The sequence below is a fragment of the Dendrobates tinctorius genome, unplaced genomic scaffold (genome assembly GCF_039654945.1).
Source record: "Dendrobates tinctorius isolate UK_male_01 unplaced genomic scaffold, ASM3965494v1 ptg000003l, whole genome shotgun sequence".
Taxonomy (NCBI): domain Eukaryota; kingdom Metazoa; phylum Chordata; class Amphibia; order Anura; family Dendrobatidae; genus Dendrobates; species Dendrobates tinctorius.
This window is the reverse complement of record NW_027361671.1, coordinates 100,132,813-100,159,861: the sequence shown is the minus strand read 5'-3', so window position 1 is coordinate 100,159,861 and position 27,049 is coordinate 100,132,813. Positions and strand designations below refer to the sequence as shown.

The following is a 27,049-nucleotide window of genomic DNA, read 5'->3' as shown; positions in this document are numbered from 1 at the left end:
AAAGGGGTCTGAATACTTTCGGTACCCACTGTATGTTGTCGTGTAGCTCCAGCCTTACATATGCAGGAAGCTTATCCACTGCACCTTTTCTTCAGAAAAAAAAAATCACAGTAGCTAAAAACATTTTGAACTTTAATATGGAAATGTTGCGGATTCATTTTGCTGCATTACAAAGGGTGAAAGTCGCAGTATATGTATTGACATGCAGCATTTTTCAAATATGCAGCACTGAGTAATTTTCACTATGCAGCGTGTGGATTAGATTTTTATAAAGTCTCAAAAACATTGCCGGTACTGTAATATTCAGGGGATTTTCTGCATGCAAATCTGTGGCAGAAAATGACAATGTATCTAAGAATTGTGCACATACCCGTTAATGTTCTCATTTATGTGCACTAATATCACTACCAATAAGCAGCTGCATAGATGATCAGCACGTTTATAGGTCTCTTAAAAGGTTTTACATATTAAAAAAAAATGTTATGGCTTTCTATAAAAGTAAGGTATATATTCTGCTTTAACCATTGTTGTGTAGCTTCTATTGTTTGTGATGCTACAAGGCTCGATATGGACGGGACGAAATAACAATGACCTACAGACCTACAGTATGTTGGTTTCATATACAGACATACATATACGCCAAGCGGAGTCAGTATAAATTAAAAAGGGCCATGTGTTATAATACCCAATTTCACAAACCCATGTGGATATATCTCTTGACATCCATAAAACCAAGTGACATCTGGATTATGGACAAATTATTACCCAGACACAAAATACTCAAATGACAAAACCATAAAGTGATACATTTTCATTTTCTCTTTAAAAACAAAAATACAGATAAAATCAAGATAAAGAGTTGAGTTTTATATCGCTCATTATAGGAAGTAATTCAGAATACATTATGGCAAATGAAGCATCCTCCATCCGAACTGACAATTTTTTTTAATACAAGCCACTGTCAATTTGCATTAGCAAGAATGAGATGCATAAACAGCCATTATATGATTTTCTCAATATTCCCTTGAACGGATATATTTGTTTCATATTGCGAAGAAAACTGCTAAAAAAAAAAAAGTCAAACAGTCCTGGAAAACACCAATATCTCAGTAATACGAGGCTGTGGACGGTAAAGAAGCAGAACAATCATACATATTTTTCATAAAATGAAGCACATTAGACTATTCCCTGCAGAGATTACTAATCTAACATCCAAATCCTTTATAACCAGCCGATCCCTATAGAGCAATTAAATTCTTCTCCCTTTAAAGCACTTGGTAGTCCGTCTGGGGAGCAAACCGGAAGGAAAAAAAAAAATCAAAATTCATTTGATAAATTAAACAGGGGCGAGAGAGAATCCGGCTTTGTTCTAGGTTTTTTTTTTTTAATTATGGAATGCACAATAGCTGCATAATGTTTAATAAGAGCTCTGAAAATTCCTAACAGTATTACTGAACAACACAAAAGAAATAACCTGGTTACCGTGAAAAATTGCATATTTAATTAAGAACACGGACTTTGAGACTACCTTGAGGATTTTAAAGCGCGGTAGCCTAAGGGGCCGAATTACCCGCTTGCGATAGTGTTAAACGAGTCGCTACCTGCAGTCGTTACCCCTGACTTCCCCTTAAGTGCCCACGCGATTCATTCCTGAAAAGGCCTGGCACACAAGCCGCCACTTGGGTAGTTAAAAAAGAACCACTACTATCCTGCTGCTACAAATCAGCTCCCACATTGCTCAAGCTAATAATTAAAGAATATTGTTAATTAGCTGTTTTTATCTGAAGAGAAGTAGCTGGAGATTTTCCAAGTCCTACTTCAATACTTTTGACATCTGAGCTACGTGACAACATCTTAGATTAAAAGACCTCCCTTGAGTTTCTCATCTTTATTAGTAGACCAGCTGGGCCGCTTTGTATGAAGATGTATTTACTCTTGATTAAGGTGAAAGTCATCTGAAGGTGTCGATTAGAAGCCAGAGCGCCATTTGGATATGGGCATGATATTACGCACCATCTTTCCATACCCTTCAGATAAGAGGCACAGATGTAAAGTGAGCCCGCGATAGATACACTGTGGTTGGGATTCATCCACGGAGGATCAATATGCTAAGTGTCATTGAGGTCAATGGCAGTCACTATGTAATCACTATGCAACGCACGTCATCGCAATGCGATTAATCCAACTCAGTAGGCACTGTCAATGCCACACACTAATATTATTACTCCATTGTTTGCTGCAAAGACAAAGCCTCTAGTTACAAAGACTGACTTTGTTCAAGTTTTAAGTAGAACCTCCCATAGATTACATCTAGAGATGCAGAGGTTCTTACATTTATATTAATGAGATTCCTTATTCTACAAGACTCTCGTAGATCTGTATTTTATATGTAGCCCTGCGGTCTGGTGTTGGTGGAAGAACAAAGCAGCTTAAAAGGTTGATAGATTGCTGTGTTCAATATTTTAAAGGGATTGCCCACTACTTTCCTATTGATGACCTACATTAAGTATAAGACATCAATATAAGCTCAGTGGGGGTACAATATCCTGCACCCCCCCATCAATCAGCTGCTATCACCATTGGGGGCTGGTTGCAATTGCAAATAGTGTATAGAGGTGAACAATTCCACCTAGTGCACTATTTAGTGGTTGCTTCTTAGTACTGCAGATCTGATCCTATTCTCTTCCATATAATCTCATTCAAAATACCTGGCAACCCCTTTAAAATTTAAAGTAGCTTTGGTAGCAGTACCGGAGAAGCGCAAAGCAAGTCATCATTGCTTATAGAAGCACACCTCCCATCAAAGTCTTTACCCTCTTAATATATTGCAGTCATCATAGTATATAGCACTGTGTACTTACAATTGCTCATTTTGCCCTTCTGTTTAGTTAATTCTTCTCTTTTCCATTAGGTCTGAATCCTTATAAGCTCTATGTAGAATCAGGAAGTCTCTTTTCCCTGCACGAGTCATTATTAGAACTACAATTTGACATCACTGTAAAGTCCCTGTCTGTCCAGCTCCACCTGCTCTTCAACTCATGACCCAGCAGGCCACTCCTCCCCCCCTGCCAGGGACTTTGCAGAAAGTAGACTTGTAGTTGTAGTGATGACTCATGCACGGAAAAGGGACTTCCTGTTTATAAATAGAGGACTATTCCAAAGCAGATCCTTCTGGCATCTCCATACATGGCTCCAGTTGATTGACAGATGTCTCCCCATGAAGAGACAAGAAATAGACCTGACAAGCAACTTGAGTGGTCAGAGTAAAACATATCGGGCAGTCAGGCTCTGAGTATGCTCCTCGTTGTTCAGGCAGCATGAATCTAGTGACAAGTTCCTTTTACCAATAACTAGATATTTTATCCCACCAGTTAGGAAGTGAACATTGGCGTGGATGATGACTGTATATGACACTTCTTTAAATCACCAGGTTAATTATATGTTTTCAGGAGTTGTCTTACAGAAGAGCCACTTACAGACTGATTGCTTTGGAAGTGTTGTCTTTGCTTTCCAAATTTGTTGCAACTGCTATTTTTTCTATTCTTTGTCGAGATGATCTTTGACGTCTCACTTTTCTTTCTTGGTGAATTAAAGATGTGTTATCATGGGGGTCTTGTAAAAGTAATTTTTTTTCCTCTCTTTCAAGTGAGTAGATATCAACATTTAAAGCAAACCTAAAGATATGTTCCATGGAAATGTTGATGTGCACCAAAATCTAGAATGTAAGCTGAATCTAAAGAATGAAAAAATCCACCAAAAAGCGTTCCTGGTTTAGGGGAACCCCAGTTTGTATCATAGATCACAAATGGAGCACCACATGATGGTGGCGCATAATGGGGCTGCTTTACTAAAGCTGTCAACCTTTTAGACAGTGCAAACTGAGACTAGACAGCCTTAAAAAGTGCCAAATATATCAGTGTCTTACGCTGTTTGATACATTTGATGAATTCAGGTGACCGAAGAACAGAACATCATTGCTTTCTGACCACCGGAGTGACCTCCAATGCCGCACAATGGTTAGTGGGGGCCACTATGTATTCTTTTATTATGTTTTTAATATTTTTAACACATGGTGGCACACAATGGGCGTATTTACTACAGCGGTGTACCTATTTGTGCCACTGCCAAGTATGTCAACGTTTCTCATGCTGGTTCAATAAGGTGACTGAAGAAAGGGACATTATTGCTTATTGCCCACCAGAGCCCACCAGAACGACCTGCGGTAAAGCCAGAAGCATTAGAGCGGGCGAGTATATATGGAATTATTATGTTTTTTTAGCACTCTTTGCCTCTGTACATTTTTAAGGTCAGCGAGCCCCTTTAAAACAGTCAAAAACTAGACAAAAAAACTAATATTGAGTGATGGATGAATACTTTCCAAATGTCTGGATTGATCCAAATGTCGGGGAATTTTTACATTAACATTCAAAATGTTCCATTAAGCCAAATACAATATACGTAAACCTCATTTCTAGATATGAAGCCTTATAATATGCAAATGATATGGTAAGTTTGGAAAACATTCAACCTAGTTCAATCTAGTATCCTGTCGTGTTAGGGATTTTTATCTGTGCGAGCTCAGTTTGGTTTTCTTGTGTATCTATCCTACAAGAGATTATTTACATTTACCCAAATTTCCTTATGAAATTCTATAGGTTTTGCTGGGAAAAGCAAACATACATCTATATGTGTACACAGTGTGAGCTATTAAGACACCGATACATTGATTGCCAACCTCCCTCATGGGGCACGGTAAAAGAGCAATGCAGACAAAAAGGCTTGTTAATATCAGAGGTTTACTCAGTAATCAAACCTGCTCTCTGCCGAGCCACAGAACAACAAGCCACTTTCGCGAGAGCCAAGAAACCTTGGCTGTGTCTTTACTTTAAACGAGATTGAATAGGATTCGTTTTCAAGTTCAATTGGGCATATAAAGCGCTCGAGTCCTGAAATGAATATGTACTTGTTTTCTCTAGCAATGGCGCTTCACCAATACATAGACTGGGGTCGCCAATAATTCTGCAAAAACCATTCGCGTTTACATCTGGGAGGAAGCACACTCCAAACTGTGAGTTTGATCTCAAATTTCCTCCCACTGTGATTTCTAAAGTCCAAATGTAACGTTAGCAGAGTGCAGGTAGTGGAGCGCCAATACGCTTCAAAAGAGCGCACGAATCTTGGGTTCGATTAACCAGGGACCTTTCGAAATTCCAAATTATGTCTGGATATGGTGGGATCCCCTCTTTCCTACCCCTTCCTGCTATCCGCATCCAACTGTAACTGTAGTTTCCCATGTTATAATTTTCCATATAAACGGAAGTTATTGCATTACAACCAATACATGGCTGAAATTAATTTGCCATGCTAAAAAATTTACATTAACCAAAAGCCCAATCCATTACAATTATCATATGTTTGATTCTCAGAAAATTGCAGCCTCTTATCAAGTCTAAGAAAAGAGGAACAAACTATACAGATTACTGCAGTGCGCCGGAAGAGGTCCGGCGCCTGCGCAATGCAGGACTCTTGCTCTGCCCTCAACAGGGCAGAGCAGTGCACCTGCGCCAGAGCTGTGACGACCAAGAATGAAGAGTACGTCATCGCTGCAAGATGGGAGGTGCCGGACCGGACCAAGATTCCCTCCAGACCCGAACCGGACCCGGAACGCCTCTGGGTGCGTATAATCTAACTCTTTTTTCTTCTCTTTCAGGGTACATCGGGGGCTTATCTACAGCATTCTGTAATTTTTTTTCTCATGCCAAATTGGTATAAGAAAAAAAAAGGGTGATCAGCACTGCCCCATAGAATAACATTGGTCTGTGCTGTCCGATAAAACATCAGATAGCACTCGTCCGATCTATACGTGTTTTGTGAGCAAGTCCTTAGTCATATCCTAGCTTGGTCCTATTTTTTTAACACAACAATGGGGGTTAGGTATTTAGGGTACAGAATATGCAAAAGGTGTTTTATAAGCTCGAGTGCAAGACCCTGCATTTTATAAACCCTTATATATTGAAAATTATGGGCGTTCCGGCAACTAAAAAAATTTTCATAGAAAAAAAAGAAAAGAAAATGTGACTATATAAAATAATAATACAATGTATAATAATAAATGAAATGTATAATTATTTTGCAAAAATGGCAGTGCACAATGCTATTTATTTAACCTTGGCTTTGGAAAGTGTTCTTAAGCAATAGAGGTGTGAGGTCTGCAAACAGCGGGGCTAGGCTTTGTCTTTTGTGTGCAGCAATGGTACAAATAAACAGGCTATCATTTCAGGTAATAATGTATCATTATGACAAATCCAGAAAATCAGACTTCTGCGGGGAAGTACTTGCTGCTTGAAATGATGGCTTATTTACTGCTGTCATCTACATAAAGAGAAATTTTGACATACCGCTAAATGATAACACATTTAGATAAGTCAAGCTGTCATATGATTTAATGGCTGCTGGAGCAGTTACATAGCTGATATGTAAAATGTATTCATTTCACAGCATTGCAAGGTTATGATATTTTAATCGTACGGCAGGTTTCGTCTGAGCTGCAGATATGAAGAGGAGACTTCAGTATTCTTAAAAGGAATCATATAAACACGTCATTGCAGGAAAAATTGCATCCTAACCTCATTTCATAGCTGTCCAATGGCCTCATGTTCAGGCTCCCCCAGTAATGCAGAATCATAGGGTGGTGCACAGTTTGTAATGTTACATCTGCTCCACCAAAAATTCCTGCGCCATTAAAGGGTTTTACCCCAAAAATCAAAATATTCCCTATCTAAAAGGGGATAACTTGCTGATGTCTGGGGGTCCGACTGCTGTGACCTGCAGTGATATTAAGATCGAGGCTCTGGAACCCTGACAATAAGGCTCTGCGGCCTTGTCCTGGATGGAGAACTATCCGTCAGGGGAGTGCAATTCCAAGCAGGACCAGCTCCTAATAGATGCCGCTTCATAAATGTACTCAATGGAAGCCAAAGTGAAGGCGTGCAATACTGAATGCAGACAAAAATCTTGTGAAGCTGTGTTTTCCTATTAGAAAACTAAATTGATATTACCCCATTAATCCCCAAATGTATACCTTTTATGTCTAATTGCTATTAAAGGGGTTGTCCAGACCAAATCGATAAGTCTGCAGTCACTCTGTGGGACTGCAGACTTATGAATTCCCCCAGTGCTCTGTGGGGATTCATTGGTTTCTGAGCTGGGACCGGAGGGTATATATGAGTTATACATACTCCCAGCTAGTGAGTGGCATCACTTCCATACACTTCTATGGCATCCTCTAGTCAGCCACGCCCACTTTAAGCCACAATACTAAATAGTGCACGGCCTCGCTCAACGCAAGTGTATGGTGCGATGCCACGCCAACTAGATGAGCACAGGATGGGAGTATGTATAACGCATACATACCCGCCGGTCCAGGGTCAGAAACCAGCGAATCCCAGGAGTGCACAGTGCGTTCACTTGGAGGAGTCATAAGTCTGCAATTACACAGAGTGACTGCAGGCTTATTGATATGGACCGGACAACCCCTTTAAAGGGAATCTGTTACACCATTTTAGCCCTATAAGCTGCGGCCACCGCCATCAGGGGCTTATCTACAGCATTCTGTAATGCTGTAGATAAGCACCCGATGAAACCTGAAAGATAAGAAAAACACGTTAGATTATACTCACCAGGGGGCGCGGTCGGGTGCGGTGGGTGTCGCGGTCTGGTCCGGCGCCTCCCTTCTTCATACGATGACGTCCTCCCCCTTGCTTCTCCATTGGCTCCAGCGCAGGCGTACTTTATCTGCCCTGTTGAGGGCAGAGTAAAGTACTGCAGTGTGCAGGTGCTGGGAAAGGTCAGAGAGGTCCGGCGCCTGCGCACTGCAGTACTTTACTCTGCTCTCTGACATATTTTACAATGGGTAAGGGGACTCCTGCTGTTTACCTTATATGGTTACTGTTGCTAACGCCACTTGAATGAATGCATTGTGATTGCTTCCCTTTACACAGGGAGTTTTTTGTCTAACCTCCTTTTTTTACTCTTGCTCACATGTTATGTGGTGACATTTGTATGCATTAACAATATGGCCATTGTTTAATATACCTACATGGGAGTTTCTGGCCCCTACTTATTTACATAAGTCCCCACGCCACTATCACGGCTGCATCACTGTCTGCCTTATTTACATGTGTTACGTTTTGTAATTCTTTGTAACTTTGTACACCGTGTCTTGTCTTTGATGAATTTTTGATATTTAATAAAGGGAATTTTTGTATATATGACGAGACACTTCTATGACTTTATTATTTATTATTTTTTATTTATTGCTTCTAAGGAATAAAAACTTTCAGTTCTTTTGATGTTTTTGCTATTGGATGGAGAGTATTCCTAAAGCAAATTAAATTATGGTATTTTTGTACATCCATGTTCCTGGCTATGATACCCTATTATTTAGGGTATCTAAGAGCCGCGCGGCTCTTAGATACCCGCTGTTTACCTTGGATACCAGCGTGCACGCTGGTTTCTGGGGTAAACAGCGGGTATCAAAGAGCCGCGCGGCTCTTAGATGCCGCTGTTTACCTTGGATACCAGCTCCCAGCGTCGCTGACGTTGGTCTCTCGCTGTCACACGCAGCGATGCGCGCTGGCCAGCGGGAGACCAACGATCAAAAAATGGCCCAGGATGATCCTGCGCGATCAGCGATACTCAGTGGGGGGGCCGGTTGCTGATGCATGCAACACACAGCGATATCGCTGGCGAGATCGCTGTGGCGTCACAAAATCAGCGATCTCGCTGTGTGTGACGGGACCTTAAGAAACAAATTAAATACTGCTCTACTGACTGCGGAGTACCGGCATCACTTACGAAGCCTGTATTCTGCCTATGGAGAAAAGTGATAGGCTGATTTGATTCTGTTGACGGTCCAAGAAAGAAAACATTGGAAATCGGCTTTCCCCTTCTTCCTCTATCTAATCTCATTTACTTAAGAAAAAAGGGGTTTATCAATAAACTAAAATGGTTTCCTAGTGATATAAAAGAAAAAACTCGTCTGATGCTCTTATGGTCCCTGACAGTCTTGTTTTACTTTGCTGTAGAAATTACGTGCTGAGCAAAAAAGTCACCACTGCAGCCCTTCACTGACTGCAGTGGTATCGTGGTGATCATATGTAGGCATCAGTACTAATGGATATGGATATACAGAATGGGATGGCAACAACAAAGTAAGCAGAGACCAGCACAGCCCCATCAGAGCAGAGGTGATATATAGACTCCATCTCACAGAATGCAGATCAGTGGATGAAATCATATACAGACACTGAGTCAGCAGGTAAAAGCTGGAGGATCTGAACTCAGCCTCCATGAAATTGTACCAAACAGTCGGGAAGGAGATGTCGCTCATCTGCTGATGTTGATGAATCCGCAATGGTTTTCAATGGACACAAATTATAACATTTAGTGTACAGGTTTCGAGGTCTTCTTCATCAGGACAAAAACCATGCCCCTTTTTATAATTACAGAGCGGGACACATATGTCCGGAATAAGACATTGATGGTAAGAACTCACAGGCTTGAGAATACTGCTCAGAAAAATCATTGGGCACCCCAACGTGACTAGTCATAGCGCAGGGTAGTGTCAGTGTTGTTTTCCGTCATGTCTTTAATGAAACGTCTTTCTTTCCTGACGGTAATGTAACCTTTCTTTAACATTCACATATTGTTATTTTCTTTGGTCTGTATGTGTGACACTTTAACTCCTCCAAGTTGTGATTGACTAACAAATTTGTTTCTTGGAGGAAAAATAAAAAAACCGAGCACCTTATCTCATTTGGGAACTCAGCCATTTTATGACATGCTTAGTATGCCCAGTGAGGCATGAGAGTGAGAGCTCCTCTTACTGTTATTGTGCCATAAACATGGTAATCCAGATTCTGCAGGAATTAAGATGAATCATATTTTATTCTCACTCTGCCGCTATCACCCAATCAACAGATCATTCACTTGTTATTGCCAGCCACGCACAGACTGCACAAAGCACGCATTACTTTGCTAGGAAGGCTCAATTCCAATTTTAACTTCACAACCTAAAGATGAAAAAATCCACTTTAGGTGCCTTCACACAAATCAGAGTTTTTTTTTACAAAATGACGTGTTTTTAGTTGTGTTCTTTACAGCTAGGTTTCCTAGATGTTAAAAACAATATACACAGTGCGCTTTATTATTATTATTTGCAATTTCCTAACATGCTCTAGGACTGGAATATATTCAGAAAGTTTGTGTGGCTCCCATAAACTTCCATTTTTTTTTATATCTTTCTCTCAGTTAAAAAATACCTGTGTTATGTGTCCTAGAATTTTTTTTTTTTTTTTTTTTATATATTACAAAATTGTGAGATTCTATAAGGGAATACGTGATCTATAACTCACATAATTTTCAACGTTGAGCATTACCAAACACATAATAACACAACATACCATGACTGTGTCTAGAGGAAAAAAGCCAACAGTTGTATGGCCACTACGCTTCTTTTTGTTGCTTTTGGCAGTATAGTATGGCACAACAAGCCACAATGTTCTACCAACCATTCAAAGTACTAAGCTGATGGAGATCAGTCAATGGTGGTAACAATAAATCCAAATACTTCTATGATAGATCCCATCTGTTAGTAATCCTCAAAAATTGGAGTCATAGCACCTGACATATGCATTACTGCACATAGCTAGGTAGTAAGAATACTGATGGGGAAATAATCAAACACCTACAACCAGATGACAACCTTGATATTCTATGCTCCCAGTAATCACTACTAATTGGGTCTTCCAGGCTTGAGCTAAATTTCCCCTCAATTGCAAGACCAATTGAGCGGTTATTATTTCACCTTGAGTATGTGATTTGGGTCACGTGCCAAGAAGATTCTCATCTGATTCTCAAAACAGAACATGATCAATAGAAAATTGAAAGAAACAGTCGACAAGTCTACACCAGAATGCATACTGCTTGGTGGAGGTCAAGCAACCCCCCGCTTGATCTGGCAATTGTCAGAACATTGATAGAAGCAAATGAAAATCTAGTTGGCACATGACTGCCAGTAGGCAAACCACATACTGAAATTTTGTGACCACCCACTCGATCTTCCAATTGAGGGAAATCTTAACAGTGTGCATAATGCAGACTGTCAGGATTCATCAGTCTGCAGTCACACTGGGGGACTGCACAAATTCAAATTTAGTCTGGAAAATTGCTCTAAAGAAAACAGTAACAATTACTAGAGAAAATTCCTGTTTCTGTAAGTGAAAAATAGTTCTAAAAACTCTACTTTGTTTGCCATATTACAAATTGTTGAAGCTACAGGCCATTCGGCTGCCCTCTCCAATATGATCCGGACATAACTGGTCTTGTAAACAGGTAATTTTCTGGATTCAAATCATAGTTCATAGATATTTGTCCTGACATGTTCATACATAACTATTCAAGTCAGTTAGGATATTGATGTGGATAGTAATGTAGTTCCCAATGTCCCAATGACAAGGCTGGAGATGTGAGGCACAGTCAAAAGAGGTGTTATCATATAATATATTGGATTGTAACGTGTAAGGATAATGAGGCAAAGAGATAACATGGACACTCATAGGCTCTTTTCACACAGAAATTGTGGTGTCCGTCGTAGGATAAATACCAACTGCAATTGATGAATACTATCAACTATTAACAAGAGTCCTTTATGAATCCATTAAGGTGATTTTCATTTTCCTGGAAATAATATAATTGCATGGAGTGCTATTTCCCCTTCTTATATGACAGAATCTGCTACACAGTAAACATAATCAAATATGTTATCAAAAATGCATATCAAAAAATATATATGCATATCAAAAATTAAATATCAGTGGGCCTGTCCAACAGTCTAATATGCATGGTGGCTTCTCAACTCTTCCCCAACATCTGATGTTGGGGAAGAGAAAGGATCTGGTATGTCTATTTTCGGACTCCCGGTTCCTTTCTTCTCAGTGTGATAAGCCACTGTCATGATCCAGGCCTGGTTTTGTATCCTGTCTCTCTTTCCCAGTCTGATCATGTCAAGGGTTAACTTTTATCTGCTTCGTTCTGGCTTCAGGTTTGCATTCGTCAGGCGGTGTCAGTTATAGTTTCTGCCTACGGCGTGAGTAGCTGACTCTGTGTATACCCTGATTTGTCCTTCTGATGTTGCTGACTTTGCCCGTGTCTGTCTTGCTACCCTCTTCCTTCCCGACTCTGAGTTCCCCCTTTTATGTTTTGGACTCTCTTGTATTTGACTTGACTTGGACCCTGACCTGCTATTTGTCTCTTGTCTTTGGCATATCTGCTCCTGACTGATACTGACCCATTTGGCTTGTTTCAGACTCCGAGTTTGCTTATTCCTTTAGTAATGTGCTACAGACTAATATCGACCCGGCTTGTTTGACTATTCTGATGCCACCTGCTGGTGGCCTCACTGCTGCGCTGCAGGTCTGCTCTTGCTGTGTGTGCAGTCCTCCCTCCACTCTATTACCATCTAGTGGAGCTTGCATCTACCTGCATAGCAGCAGCATGACAGCCACCTCCAGAGCAGTCTAGCAGGGGCTCTCTATTGTTCAGCCAACAGTTATCTATTGCTTATGGGGTGCTTAAGTCACTGCCAGAAGTCACTGTCAGCAGCTTATCTCCTGGGAAGACAAAAGGATCGGAAGCTGTAAATCATCCCCTTCTTTCTCTCCACAGTGATGGTGGAAAGTCAGCAGGCCTCCATACACACTGGATGGTTTGCTGAGCTGGACAAAATTAACAGTTTCATCCAATAATATTTTAATGTTGCATTTGGCCTTGACTAGTGATATTATATACTTAAAGATGAAAGTTTTTATACTATTAATTTCTTCAAATATTGTTTTAGGCATCAGAACTCAGTCTCTCTCCAAATGCTCAAATTTCACTGAATTAATCCACTAAGAACCTCAATGCCCAAAGATGCATAATAAAAAAGTGCCTGGTCACTGCACAGGCTCGAAAGCAGAAAAAAGGAGTCGGAAGAAATAATACTATGAACGGACTACAATACTCTACAAAGAACTTCATTCATTTGGCTCACGTCAACTCTACTTGTGGCTTCCAATTTGGGCCAAAGCTTGATTTTACTAGAAAGGTATCATGCTTATAGTCATCTGTAGTCCATGAGGGTCAAGCTGGAGTGGACTGAAAATGATTTGGGTTCTCGGGCTTGAAGGTCATAGGTCCTACCCAACGTTTATAGCCTAGATCATTTATGTTACTCAACTACATTTGAGGAGCACTAATGACTTGGTTTTCTATATAAAGAAGTATTGTAACTATAGGGTCGTGAGTTCTTACTGACCATGGACCCAGGTAAATCCCATGTGTTACACTCCTTCTAAGAATATTTAATGTGGCTGTATGCACCACTAAAAAGTAGTATGCTGATGGAATAGTAGGTAAAAATGGTTATGGTAAAGCTTGTCCCAATGGATAAATGCCGACTTTCTGTAAGACATATCTTATTGTCCACTGAAACCCCGGCTATGGGGCTGGATAGGACTTGGGAGTGTTGCATTACTTTATCTGTTTTTTTGTTTGTTTTTTTTTGGAGAGATCTGAAGCAATTGGTAGATTCTCCACTAATTCCAAGATACTTATCAAACAGATCAAATCGATCAGGATGAAAAATAACCAGACTTTTGATGAGTGTCTAAAAAAAAAAATCAAGAACCCTCACAGATCATCAGTCTAAAGTGGTGATTTGTGTTGTTTCTCAGGCTTAGCAAAAGAAAAAAAAATAATCTTCTAATAAACAGCAAAACGGCAGCACATCAGCAGAATGCTGTCCATTTATACTCATGAGCCTCAGCAGTTTTATACTAGGATATTAAAAAAGTCATTTTCCTAAAAGCCTCGATGTATTATTGCTGAATATAGGGGTCCGGGTGCGCTATAAAAAGAACTTGAGTGTGTGTGTTGTCCCTATGTAAAGCGTTTGCATGTTCTGATTTCCTAGAGGGATAAGCTTGTTTAATATCCATGTAAATGAGCAGCTAGACAGCAGTGTTATTATTCTGGGACCGGTATATGTGCACAGCCCATGTTTAAGGTTTAGGCATGGCTATATACAATATGCATTAAGTAAATATACACAGAAGGTCAGCTGTCTTTCTATACGTTAGAACAAAAGGCTTATTGGTAATTTCACAGACCAATACCGCTACAGCTGCACGCAAAATGAGGTGACCCAAAGACGACTGGAAGGGGTCATTTTAATCTAATGAAATGTATAGCTCCAGGAAGCTTAAAAAACAGAGACAGCCAATCACAGCTCTAAAAGCAGGAGGACTAAAGGTTACAGCACTGAATATTAGCTGCTTAATGAAAATGTTGTTAACTGACATTCAGGGATGAATGAATCCAAATACCAGGGCAAAGCTGCAATCCTCCAGACGTGAAGAACAATCTAAGGATCTCGGCCAGCCCTGAGCACATCCCAACCTGCGCCTGCTATCTCACATGTCTGCTTGCCATGCTCTTGTCATTCCGTATGTTACACAACATCAATCATAAATAAAGAGTCGCTGCCCCGAGAATGCCCAGGTCTGATTTACAAACATTAGCAGGGAATACAGTTACCATTTCCCATCCCAGTGTAGGATGATAATTACAGCAGTGCACTCCCCTGCACAAGGAAACAATCTCTGTATAATAGCATATGCTCAGCTTCAGGCGCATGCCCTGCATTCAGAGATCTGCAGCACAGGGCAATGAGAGAAATAGACGGATAGATCTATATATGGACAAATATACACATTTACATATTGATACATATTTACACATATTGTACTCACATAAACATGTCTATAATATAAATATATATACTGTGTATATATATACAAATACATGTAACTGTGCAGATATAGATAGATTACATAGATAAAATAGATTGATAGATAGAAGATAGAAATAGATATATAGATAAATAGAGATCATAGATAGATAAATGTAAATGGATAGATAGATAGATAGATAGATAGATAGATAGATAGATAGAGAGATAGATAGATAGATAGAGATCATAGATAGATAAATGTAAATGGATAGATAGATAGATAGATAGATAGATAGATAGATGATAGAGATAGATAGAGATCATATATATAGATAAATGTAAATGGATAGATAGATAGATAATAGAGATAGATAGATAGATAATAGAGATAGATAGAGATCATAGATAGATAAATGTAAATGGATAGATAGATAGATAATAGAGATAGATAATAGAGATAGATAGAGATCATAGATAGATAAATGTAAATGGATAGATAGATAGATAGATAATAGAGATAGATAGAGATCATAGATAGATAAATGTAAATGGATAGATAGATAGAAATAATAATAATAATAATTTATTTTCTATAGCGCCGTCATATTCCGCAGCACTTTACATTTCAGAGGGGACTTGTACAGATGATAGACATTACAGAATAACAATCACATAGATCATAACAGATACCAAGAGGAATGAGGGCCCTGCTCGCAAGCTTACAATCTATATAGATGATAGATAGATAGATAGATAGATAGATGGATAATAGCTAAAGCTAGAGATCATAGATAGATAAATATAAATAGATAGATATAGATGATAGAGAGATAGATAATAGATAATAGAGATAGATAAATAGATAGATACAGATCATAGATAGATATGGGATAGAGAAATAGATAGATATAGTTGATAGATAAGATAGAGAGATAGATAGATAGATAGATAGATAGATAGATAGATAGATAGATAGATAGATAGATATAGATGGCTATAGCTGGATATAGATGGAAAAAGAGCAAGAGATAATAAATTTGCTATACCACATTGAAAGAAAATGACTTAATTTATGATATATATAGAAGTAGAATAATACAGTATAGCAGTACAGTTTGAGTCAATATGAGCAGCAAGTGGGGAATACTTCTGTTTTGAGCGTTATTCCCATTCCAGATGTGTTGTTTTAACACCAATGGACTAGCTGCCTGATGCAATAGGAAGCCATATATCCTTAAGTGAGAACGCTTTCAGCACCTTAAATGAAATCAGCAGGAGTAAGAGGACACAGTGGTGAGGCAAGGTGCACAGGTCCATGCCCTAATCTCAGGATCTGGCCAGCTAAGGTGCACAGGTCCATGCCCTAATCTCAGGATCTGACCAGACAAGGTGCACAGGTCCATGCCCTAATCTCAGGATCTGGCCAGACAAGGTGCACAGGTCCATGCCCTAATCTCAGGATCCGGCCACATAAGGTGCACAGGTTCATGCCCTAATCTCAGGATCTGGCCAGACAAGGTATACAGGTCCATGCCCTAATCTCAGGATCTGGCCACACAAGGTGCACAGGTTCATGCCCTAATCTCAGGATCTGACCAGACAAGGTGCACAGGTCCATTCCCTAATCTCAGGATCTGACCAGACAAGGTGCACAGGTCCATGCCCTAACCTCAGGATCTGGCCACATAAGGTATACAGGTCCATGCCCTAATCTCAGGATCTGGCCAGACAAGGTATACAGGTCCATGCCCTAATCTCAGGCTCTGACCAGACAATGTATTCGGGTCCATGCCCTAATCTCAGGATCTGGCCACACAAGGTGCACAGGTTCATCAGGATCTGACCAGACAAGGTGCACAGGTCCATTCCCGAATCTCAGGATCTGGCCAGACAAGGTGCACAGGTCCATGCCCTAACCTCAGTATCTGGCCACATAAGGTGCACAGGTCCATGCCTTAATCTCAGTATCTGGCCACACAAACTTGAAAGAAGATCTGAGCTCTGCGCTTTGTATAGACAAACACAATCCTGGCTGTCTGTCTGCGCTGGTAAAAGTCCTGATAATACCATTCAGCAGCATGTAACTTTGATCAAAACCTTCTCTATGCAGCAAGACAGCGGCAGATACTCAAAGAAAAGACTCAAGTTCAAATCTGCCAGGCAGAATAACATGTTGTGGGAGACATGACCCACCAGTGTACACCGGCCACAGATGTCACGACACTCAATATGACATGTCTTGTGGCCGCACCACTCACCAGTCACGTTTCTTATATACATATTAGCATTGCACAGTAAAAATCAAAGATTTCAATACAGTTTTAGGATGTTAAGTAGGCATTTGTGATGCCAGACACAATGATTTCCACTATTGGATTAAGGCTGTGGGCAGCTCTAGGTCACTCACAGGTGGTCTTTCCACAGCTGACCCCATATGACACCCTCTAATGACAGGATCACTCATGGTAATGAGTCAGCAGCATCCTTCACTGACCTCTATAAAGAACTTATAAAATACAATAATAAGTTACATCAGGGGTCCTGAGGACCCCACTACAGGTGCTGGACACTTAATAAAGGCTATGTGATACTGATGCCGTGACACTGGTTCCTCTGTCAAGGGCACACACTGTATGTGTATAAGTGCCCCCCAGACAGGACATCAGGGGTGCAGGAGTCTCGTGCCTTTCCCAGCAGCCCCCCTCTACCCTGGCAGCTCAGCCAGACACACGGCTCCATGGCTGCACACCGCTGATCAATGACTGAACTGAACAAAGGCAGAGAGAGGATCAATTCCTAATACACGATCAACACTTCCTCCCTCCCTTCCTCCCAGCGCCGCTCCTTCCTCCTGGGCCCCTTTTTTGGGCACCCTGTCACCCCACCCGCCCAACATCAGCACCTCATTCACCTACCTGCAGCCGCCGCAGATCAAACCTCTTCCAATATTGGACCATTGATCCCACGTTGGTGGCCATCTTGAGGGATATTGAAGCAATCTTGTCTGTGTGGGATTCTGCACTCCGTCTCCGGGCTGGACCAGCAGCGTCTCCTCTCTCCCTCTTCACTTAATCCCAGTGAGCAGAAGACATGCCGTGTAATCCCCAAAGTGCAGCTGCAGCCTCCTGCGAAGTCTCCGGGTCACCCCGGGACTGAGCCGCTTGAACTTGATTCTTTTTTTCCGCAAAACTTATCGATAGTGACGTCACACGCGGATCGATAGCCCCAGAGCGGGAGGGAGGGGTGGCGTGCAATTCAATTATCATGTGTGGGTTCTGTGTGATAATGAACGGTCCCCTCCCGCCAGAGCTGTCTGCTGGTATAGACCGTGTACACAGATGTAGGGAGCGGGGGAGTCACACTGTGCGGGGGGGTGTACACACGGCTGTCATGTGTGCTGCCTCAAGTTCAGCCTAGAGATCACAAGTTGTGTTTGCCCTCAGGACATGATCAATTGGGCCCTTGACTGCAGAAGATGGTTTTAATGAGAGGTAGAAGGGGTTAATGTGCTTTAGTAGCAGGCTTTGGGGTATTTTTAGGGTTATCAGGACCCCTAAGTATCTCCCACCCATCCCCTTCACCCAGGCAGTGTTCTGCTTCAGCTAGACTGGACTCCTCCGGCCCCCCAGCACCTTGATCCACGTGACCAGAGCCTCCTCCTCCTGCTCAGCATGGCATGGCACTGTGCTGATTGACAGCGCCGGTCCACAATTCATCCCCCCATCATTCTCTTATGTCGGCCACATCTGCAGGAGTGGTGAGAGCAAGAGTTGGCTCTCAGTCTGCTCATATCAGCAGTGTGCTGCCCCCTCCCCCGCCTCTGTTCACACAGGCTCTTTTACTGTTCTGAGGTCTGCCTCCCTCAATACAGACCTGGACTTTGCTGCAGCTCTTCAAGTGAGCCAGTTAACCTCTTATTGTCCACTGCCAGTTTCTATTAATTAACCTAGAGGTTCCGTCAGAAGTCTCTGTGGTGCTACCAGCTTTGTTTAGTTGCCCCTATGTTGTCGGTGACCTTGTGTGTTGCCAGAAAGAGACACTTGTTCCCTGTGTATACAATTCTCATCATAGCTCCACTAGCCGACACTCCTGTTCCTCTCTTCCCCAGAATGCTTCCCATCATTTTACCGGTCGCAGAAAAAGGCAAAAAGTCAATGACAACCAAGACTCTTCGTCAACAGAGTCATCTAATTTCCAAGTTCCAGACATTCTTTGCAACACTCCTTGCGCCTATACCTCTCAAGCTCCCCATCCAGTAGCAGCTCCTGTGGAGATCCTGCTGTGCCCCAATGTGGTCTCATCTGGGGGTACCTGAGCGCTTTTCGTTTAGGGTAAATCTGAGGAGAGTAGTGATAGCGCTTTGTTCGCTGTCAGTTTGGCAGCACTGTAACCGGGATTGGTAGCAAATTAATCATGTATAGAGGCCTCTATGTTGGTCCTTTCAGATACACATACATTTGTAGTGCTCCAGCTCTCCTTTATCTGAGGGATTAGACCTAAAAACGAATAGGGAATGGAAAAAAATCAGGAATTAGGTGTGTACGGAGTCACTATTAAGATGTGTACGGAGTCAGAAAGCCCATGGCCTCTCAGCCTTTTGCTTTTATGGACACTATCTCTTCTCTGGTGCCTTTAAGGTGCACGGTTGTTCCATTTGGCGGAGATACAATAAGGAGTTTCAGAGCCGGAGGGCTCAATGGCCTGATATCAGGTGGGATACAAAAGCAACGGATGCAGGGCTACGGCTTATGATGTCCCGGATGCCGTTCCCATTCACCATATCCTCTTCATTTGCATTGGTGTCGCACAGGAGTATGTTGGCTGTTTAATGAGGACCATTGAAAATTTTGTGGAACCTGCAAATTTAGGCACGAATGCTTTGTGCTGTGATGCTCCCATCAACTTTACACCTCACCTCACCCTCTGAATAGTAGGTGGTCGGTCAGTGGTCAGTACACATCCGGAGATGTCGTATCGTGTACTTTCTGTAACCCAAGATAGTGGAAGCTGCCCTTCTTAGGACATGTTTTTCATTTGGCTTTTTAATTCCTTTTGCCCCATTTCAAGCTTTTCTTAGATTTGAAAATCCCCACGAGACAGTTAGAAAATAGATAAGGTTATGTCGTAGAGCTAGTCCAAGCAAGGAAAATTCCGGCTCATTAATTGCTTGTCTGATCCTAAGCGTGAATCAGTAAACGACATGTACTTTTGTTTGTCTCCTACGATGTGTCCTTTGACAGGGTGGTGGATTTGGTTTGAAAAGTAAGTGTTGAGGCACTGATGGCAGTATCCAATACTGAACCAGTGTTTTGCCTATTACTAGTGCATGCATTAGGATACATGTCTAAAAATGGGTTGCCCTATCTTCATATTATATCTTGAAGTGTTTAGCACCATCCTGGAATGGGCTTTGCATTATGAGACCGAAAGTTCATTTATAACAAATTAATTGGATCATTTTTTGTCTCTTTGCCCAGCTTAGGCCTGTTTCACACTTCCGTTTTCAGTCGTCAGTCACAATGTGTCAAAGTGTTGAAAAAACGGATCCATTGCAGATTGCAAAAAACTGATGCACCGGATCCGTTTTTTTGACGTATCCGTTGAAGCAGTAGTTGGTGGAAGTTTAAAGGGACTGATTCTGGAGAGAGAGACAGAGACAGAGAGAGACAGAGAGAGAGAGATTTTTTGTGCCAGAACGGCTTTTGGGGTTAAATTTCATGAAAGGAAATTCTTCCGGGCATGCTCAGTTTAAAGAAGCGGAATCCGTCAACGGATTCCGTCATGTGATGGACGGGGATGGATCCGTCGCCCATAGGCGTCCATTCTACCAGACAAGGGGCGCCGACGGATCCGTCACCGTCCGCCTTTTTGATGCAGACAAAAAACGTTCCTATGGATATTTTTTTTCCTAGATGACCCAAATATTATGACGGATCCGCCTCTCAACGGACGCAACGGAAGGCCATCCGTCACAATCCGCCACCAATACAAGTCTATGGGGAAAAAACGGATCCACCAGGCAAATCCGTCAGATCCATTTTTTACCCAAACGGCAGATAGTCACTGACGCCTGCAAACGGAAGTGTGAAACAGGCCTTAGTCAGATCATTGATCACTATTGCTAGAATATTCTTGTTACCAGTCCATAAATTTCAACAATTGCTTATTAATACAGTAGTAGCAATGATTTAGCTTGACTGAGGATAAGCTGGAAAAACATTGTAGCATGTTAGAATTGCTTTTGGTTTCCAATTTTTTTTTAATGATGTCAGCCACAGTCTCTGTCGGCATGTTAGTGTTTGCATGCAGAGTTATGTGCCCTTGGGGCATTTGTTCTCTAGGCATTTATCCCTGTCAGTGGTAGGTGCAATATCTCCTTAACATTATATTAGAATCATTAAGATCATCAAGGATTATTTACATATTTGGGAGCTGTTCTTGACAGATTATAATGATGGAACATGTTGGAGAGAATTCGAAATTGTATACACCAAACTGTGCTTATTTACAGATGTTTTAGGGTCGGTCAGTTTTGGTGTCATATGTCTTCCTGGTGTGCTTGGTCACTCGGTTAGCATAGCAACTGTTGGTTTTGCAGCTTGATCCGATTGTTACCGATTGTTTCCACTGTTCAGTTATAATATGATAGTCTGGCGAACAAGACAGTTCATTTTGGTCTGACAATTTAGGTTATTAATCTCACTTCCACTACTGAAACAGTCATAGTGTTGGTTCATAGGTTAGTGCTTCAAAGCCTTCAGCACAACGTTCACTTTAAGGCTGGGTGGGGCCGCCTTTCACCTTAAATTACGGGAATAGGTGGATATTACAAAATCCTTTTTTAAATAGCAAGTGCTCAAGGAATGTAAGAAAGTTACATTTAGATGGGAATTGAGTTGCTAATTTCTTTTTTAGTTCTTAGAAAAATTATTTTTAGTTTTAACTTGTTTATTCTTCAGAATTTGATGTGTAATTGTAAGAAGATGGCATTTGTTTAGGCATTTTTCCTGGCTCTTCAGATATCCCAGTTGGTTCCCTTAAGAGTAAATAAAAACTATTGGTTTGCGATCAGAGGATGTATCTTTATCTCACGCCATTTAAAGTTCTGTCTTTGCCACTCGAAGACCAATGATTTTGGTAAGGTTTGCTGGATAACAGTGCCACGATTAGCCTGTCCAATAGAGGTTCATCACACAGGTTAAATTTTTAACCTAGAAAGACTGTAAGCCACTTACACTTTATCAGTTTACATCGTTAAATCTTCAATACCAGCAACGTTCCTGCACCACAGGACTTCGAAATGCACTAGTTTAGGATAGGGGCAGCTTCCACGGCTAGCTAGTTGGGTCTTTCTCATGATGACATGCCAAGAACCGGTCAATGGAACTCAGAATGTTTTGCATTCCTGACTTGATTCTTTAATAATTTGTATTGAGAACTACTTTGAATAATATTTAAGCAATGCTCTGTAAACTGAGTGATCAGACCACTTAGAAGATCTATGGGATTCATGGATGCTGAAACTCAACTATGAGGGGAATTCAATAAGTTATCTACCCCAGCATATTTTGTCAGTGTTATAGAGCTTAGCTTTTTTGTCCTTGTTAAGACATATCAAGACATGCAACAGACATAGTAGAAGTTCAGACTGATGAAATCCCTGGAAGTATCAGGATGGCAAATGCAGTAGAGTTCTGCTCTATAACTAAAGTGAGTGTTTTGGAGCTTTGTTCCATGATTACATTAATTACAAGGGAAGAAAAGAAACCTAAAGAAATCCATGAAAGGATGATAGCATATATGGTGATGATGCACCTTCCTACTGCCAAGTAAAGTTTTAGACCAAGCAGTTTAAATGGGGAATCAACTGAAGATGACTTATTAAGGCCATGAAGTAAGAAGATTGTCTGGTCAAAATAAGTGTTATAGCTCATGAGTGAGGCAGTTCAGTTGGTACAGTTTCCAGTATCATTCATGATGTTTTGATGATGTCAAAGGTCAGTTCCTGGTCGGTGCCATGAATGTTGTCGCCTGATCAAAAAATATGTCAGCACTCAGCAGCAATGTAGCAAAGAGAATTTAGACATGCTTAGAGAAAATCTAGTTCCTATTGCTCCACTGCCGGCAATAGAGAGACACGGACAGTAGCGGCAAGAATGTCTTCCGGTCTATTGCCTTGTCTATGAATCAGCTGGTGCGATGACATCACATTGCTGGCTGCATCCTTCAGTATGTAAGCATCGTCGAGAAGAGGAAGAAAGCAGAGCTGCAGAGGATTGCCATGAGAGGTAAGTTATTCTTTTTTTTTCTTTAAAGTGAATGGATTGGAGGTGGGGGTTATTTGAGAGCACAGCATATTATATATAATATAAAGCTGAGTGTATGTGTGTGTGTGTATGTGTGTATCAAAGATGATGTCATAATCATATGATATCACAATCAATCGATGTAATAATCAACTGATGATGTCACAATTATTCGATGATATAATCATTTGATGATGTCATAATCAACTGATGATGTCATAATCAACTGATGATGTCATAATCATTTGATGTCATAATTATTCAATGAGGTAATGATCATTTGATGATGTCATAATCAACTGATGATGCCCCGCTGATAATGTCATTATCATTTGATGATATCACAATCAATAGATGATGTCATCAACTGATGATGCCACAATTATTCAATGATGTCATCAGCATTTGAGGATGTCATAATCAACTGATGATGTCATAATCAGCTGATGATGTCATAATTATTTGGTGATGTCATAATCATTTGATGTCATAATTATTCAATGATGTCATGATCACTTGATGATGTCATAATCAACTGATGTCATAATCAACTGATGATGTCCCCGCTATGCAGAGTGGGCGGGGCAATATGGAGTGGATGTGGCTTGATACACACACACACACACATACACCTATGGGATGGAGGATGTGTGATGGGTATATGGGCACAGGACAATGGGATGGAGGATGTGTGATGGGTATATGGGCATGGGACTATGGGATGGAGGATATGTGTGATGGGTATATGGGCACGGGACTATGGGATGGAGAATATGTGTGATGGGTATGTGGGCTTGGGACTATGGGATGAAGGATGTGTGATGGGTATGTGGGCACTGGACTATGGGATGGAGAATGTGTGACGGGTATATGTATGTGTGCATATGTGTGTGTATGTGTGAATATGTGTGTATCAAGCCCCGCCCCTCTTTATGATGTCATAATGGTTGCCATGGCGACGCTGATGTCATAATAGGTTGCAATTGCGAAGATGATGTCATAGTGGTTGCCTTGGTGATGATGATGTCATAATAGGTTGCAATGGTGACGGCTATGTCATAATGGTTGCCATGGTGATGCTGATGTCATAATAGGTTGCAATGGCGAAGATGATTTCATAATGGTTGCCATGGCAATGATGATATCATAATAGGTTGCAATGGTGACGGTTATGTCATAATGGTTGCCATGGTGACAATGATATCATAATGAGTATATAGGCACGTGACTATGGGATGTAGGATGTGTGATGGGTATATGGGCACTGGATTATGGGATGGAGTCTGTATGTGTAAAAGGGCACTGAACTATGGGATGGAGGATATGTATGATGGGTATATGGGCACTGGACTATGGGATGGAGGATAATCATTATAATTTGTTATAACTAACCACAGTTAGTTACTATGCCCGGGCAACGCTGGGCTATTCAGCTAGTATTATAATAAATCTGGGAGGGGTATGGGTGAGAGGACATCACACTATAATGATTTGGTGATGGGGTTAAAGAGGACAATTCATAATGTTTTCGGGTTATGTAATAAATGAATGGGGGAGATGTAATTGTTAAAAGTTGGTGGGAGGATGTGTAATTATAATGAACTGGGGGAGTGAGAGGAGCACACTGGTGGGGGGGTGAAGGCACAGGAGAGTGACTGGTAATGAATTGGGGGAAAGAACAGAGGATATTTAATTGGTATTTTTATTGGGCAGTAAAAAGTGGCTAATTATAATTAGTGGATGCACAGTGCTGACTTATCAATTTATATTTTGAATGGTGGGTCGTGCAGTGGCTCATTATATATTAATGGTGGGTACATGTCTGTATTCAGTGGTGCAGTTTGGGGGACTCTTTATTCAGGAAACAAATGTGTATATATGTTAATATATTGTAGGGATTCAAGTTCTGAGGTAGGCATTAGGTAGTGTTCACACAGGCACTGGATTCTTGTATCAAAAAAATGTGATTTTTATTTTACACTTGCTGCCCAGCAACAAAACAAAACCATTAACATAAATCCCTAGCCTTGTCCAGGCACTAAATAAACACCCCTGGCCCCTTGCCACTCATAGATTGCTGAGATAGTCCCAATCCAGTCAAACAAAACAGCTATTGTTCATAGCAACCACTGATACTTGCAGTTTGTTGCACACGATCTGTGCAGACTCTTCTGAGAGAGGGATTCCAGCATGTCTATCTCCTAAGCTCCAACACAAATCCACTCTGGTCAGCTTGTCCAAGCTGACTAAGGTAAACACCTAGCCTGGTTAAATGCAACGCCAACAAGGTGCACCAAATCTGAGTTTGTTAGAGCTAGGATTTATCCCTAGCCTACCTGGGTTTGCTAATATATATACATATTATGACAGAGTCACTTGCACAGTGTATGAAGGAAGATTTGAATCACTGTGCATACTGCGGTCAGTGATGTAAAACCAGAATATCTTTCCTCCAGCACGCTACACGCTGAGAGGGTTAATTGAAAGTTATGTTATGGGCTGGTTTTAGTGGACCTTCATAGAGCGGGTGGGAATAGGTCCACCGTATCTCCACCAGCAGAGTCCTGACAGGACCTGTGGGATGTCAAGGTCATATGATCATCACATGGTTTGCTAAATACCTGGATATGAGACTCAGTCTGGGTTGTGACTTGGGAGAGAAAAGACTCCCACTTGGCTCCTGGAGGAGCTGAGGACAGTGTGTGGTGTCTGCAGGTTGAAACCGACAGAGAATGGACTCTGTTGTACTATGTTTGTTTCATTTTCAGTTAAGCCAGAAAGGCTCTGCTTTTGTTTTTCCTGAACCCTGCCTTGGTGTATGCTGACTTTGATAAACCATCAGATGTTTCACTAGTAAAGCGTTCCTGTGTCTACCTGAAGAAGCAGCTAAGCGTGTCAACCCCTTACAATATATAACATTTGCCAAATTGCAGAATAATGAGAGAGAGAGAATGTTTTAAGGCATTTTTATTACTGCAAGGTCAAAAGTTTACATACATTTCATTAGTATTTGGTACCATTGCCCTTAAACTGAATGACTTGCGTCAAACATTTGGGATATTCATCCACAAACTTCTCACAATAGTTGGTCGGATTTTAGGCCCATTCCTCCTGACAAAACTGGTGTAACTGATCCAAGTTTGTAGGTCAACTTGCTCGCATCTGCCTTTTCAGCTTTGCCCATAAATTTTTAATAAGGTTAAGATTAGGGCTTTGTGATGGCCACTCCAAAACACTGACTTCGTTATCCTAAAGTCAATTTGTTACCATTTTGACAGTATGCTTCTGGTCATTGTCCATTTGGAAGACCCATTTCCTCCCAAGCTTTAACTTCTTGGCTGATGTCTTGAGGTGTTGTTTCAGTATTGCCACATAATCTTTTCTCATGATGCCATCTATTTTGTGAAGTGTACCAGTCCCTCCTGCAGAAAAAGAATCCCACAACATCATGCTGCCACCCCCTTGTTTCACCATTGGAATGGTGTTCTTAGGCTTCCTGTTACACCCCCTGATCCGGTCCCATACCTGGGGGTCTCCACCCCCCGGCGCGTCTCCGGGCAGCTTCCACGCCGCTCCTCGTCTGCCTTTTTGGGGACACGGCGCATCACGGGTCTGCGCATGCGCGCTTGCCCTTCCTTGGCTGCAGGGCATCTTGGGAGCTTGTGACCCGGTGGCTCTGCCCCAATATGGCGGCGCCCACCGGGTATTTCTGGTCGGCGTCTATGCAGGTAAGTCACCTGTTTGTCGTTCCATGTGGCGCCTGCTCTCTTTGTGCAGCGTCACCCTCGCCTCTCAGGTTCCTGTATCCTGTCTCCAGTGTGCCCTGTCTCTCGGTCCTGTTTGCCATCCGGCACCACCATCTGTTGCCTGCCTGCTCCTTCTCCCTGTCTTGTCTGTCCTGCCTACCATC

The 27,049-nt window shown here is 41.5% G+C and overlaps 1 protein-coding gene across 1 annotated transcript in view; it reads right to left on the bottom strand.

The window, feature by feature from the left end:
* CUX2 (cut like homeobox 2) overlaps positions 1 to 18,422 on the bottom strand; it is a 642,019-nt gene extending 623,597 nt beyond the window's left edge. The window contains exon 1 of the mRNA XM_073564137.1: positions 17,749 to 18,422. Coding sequence (XP_073420238.1) covers positions 17,749 to 17,811 — 63 coding nt within the window. The 5' untranslated portion in view covers positions 17,812 to 18,422. The remainder of the gene's footprint in view (positions 1 to 17,748) is intronic.
* Between the last annotated feature and the right edge of the window lie 8,627 nt (positions 18,423 to 27,049).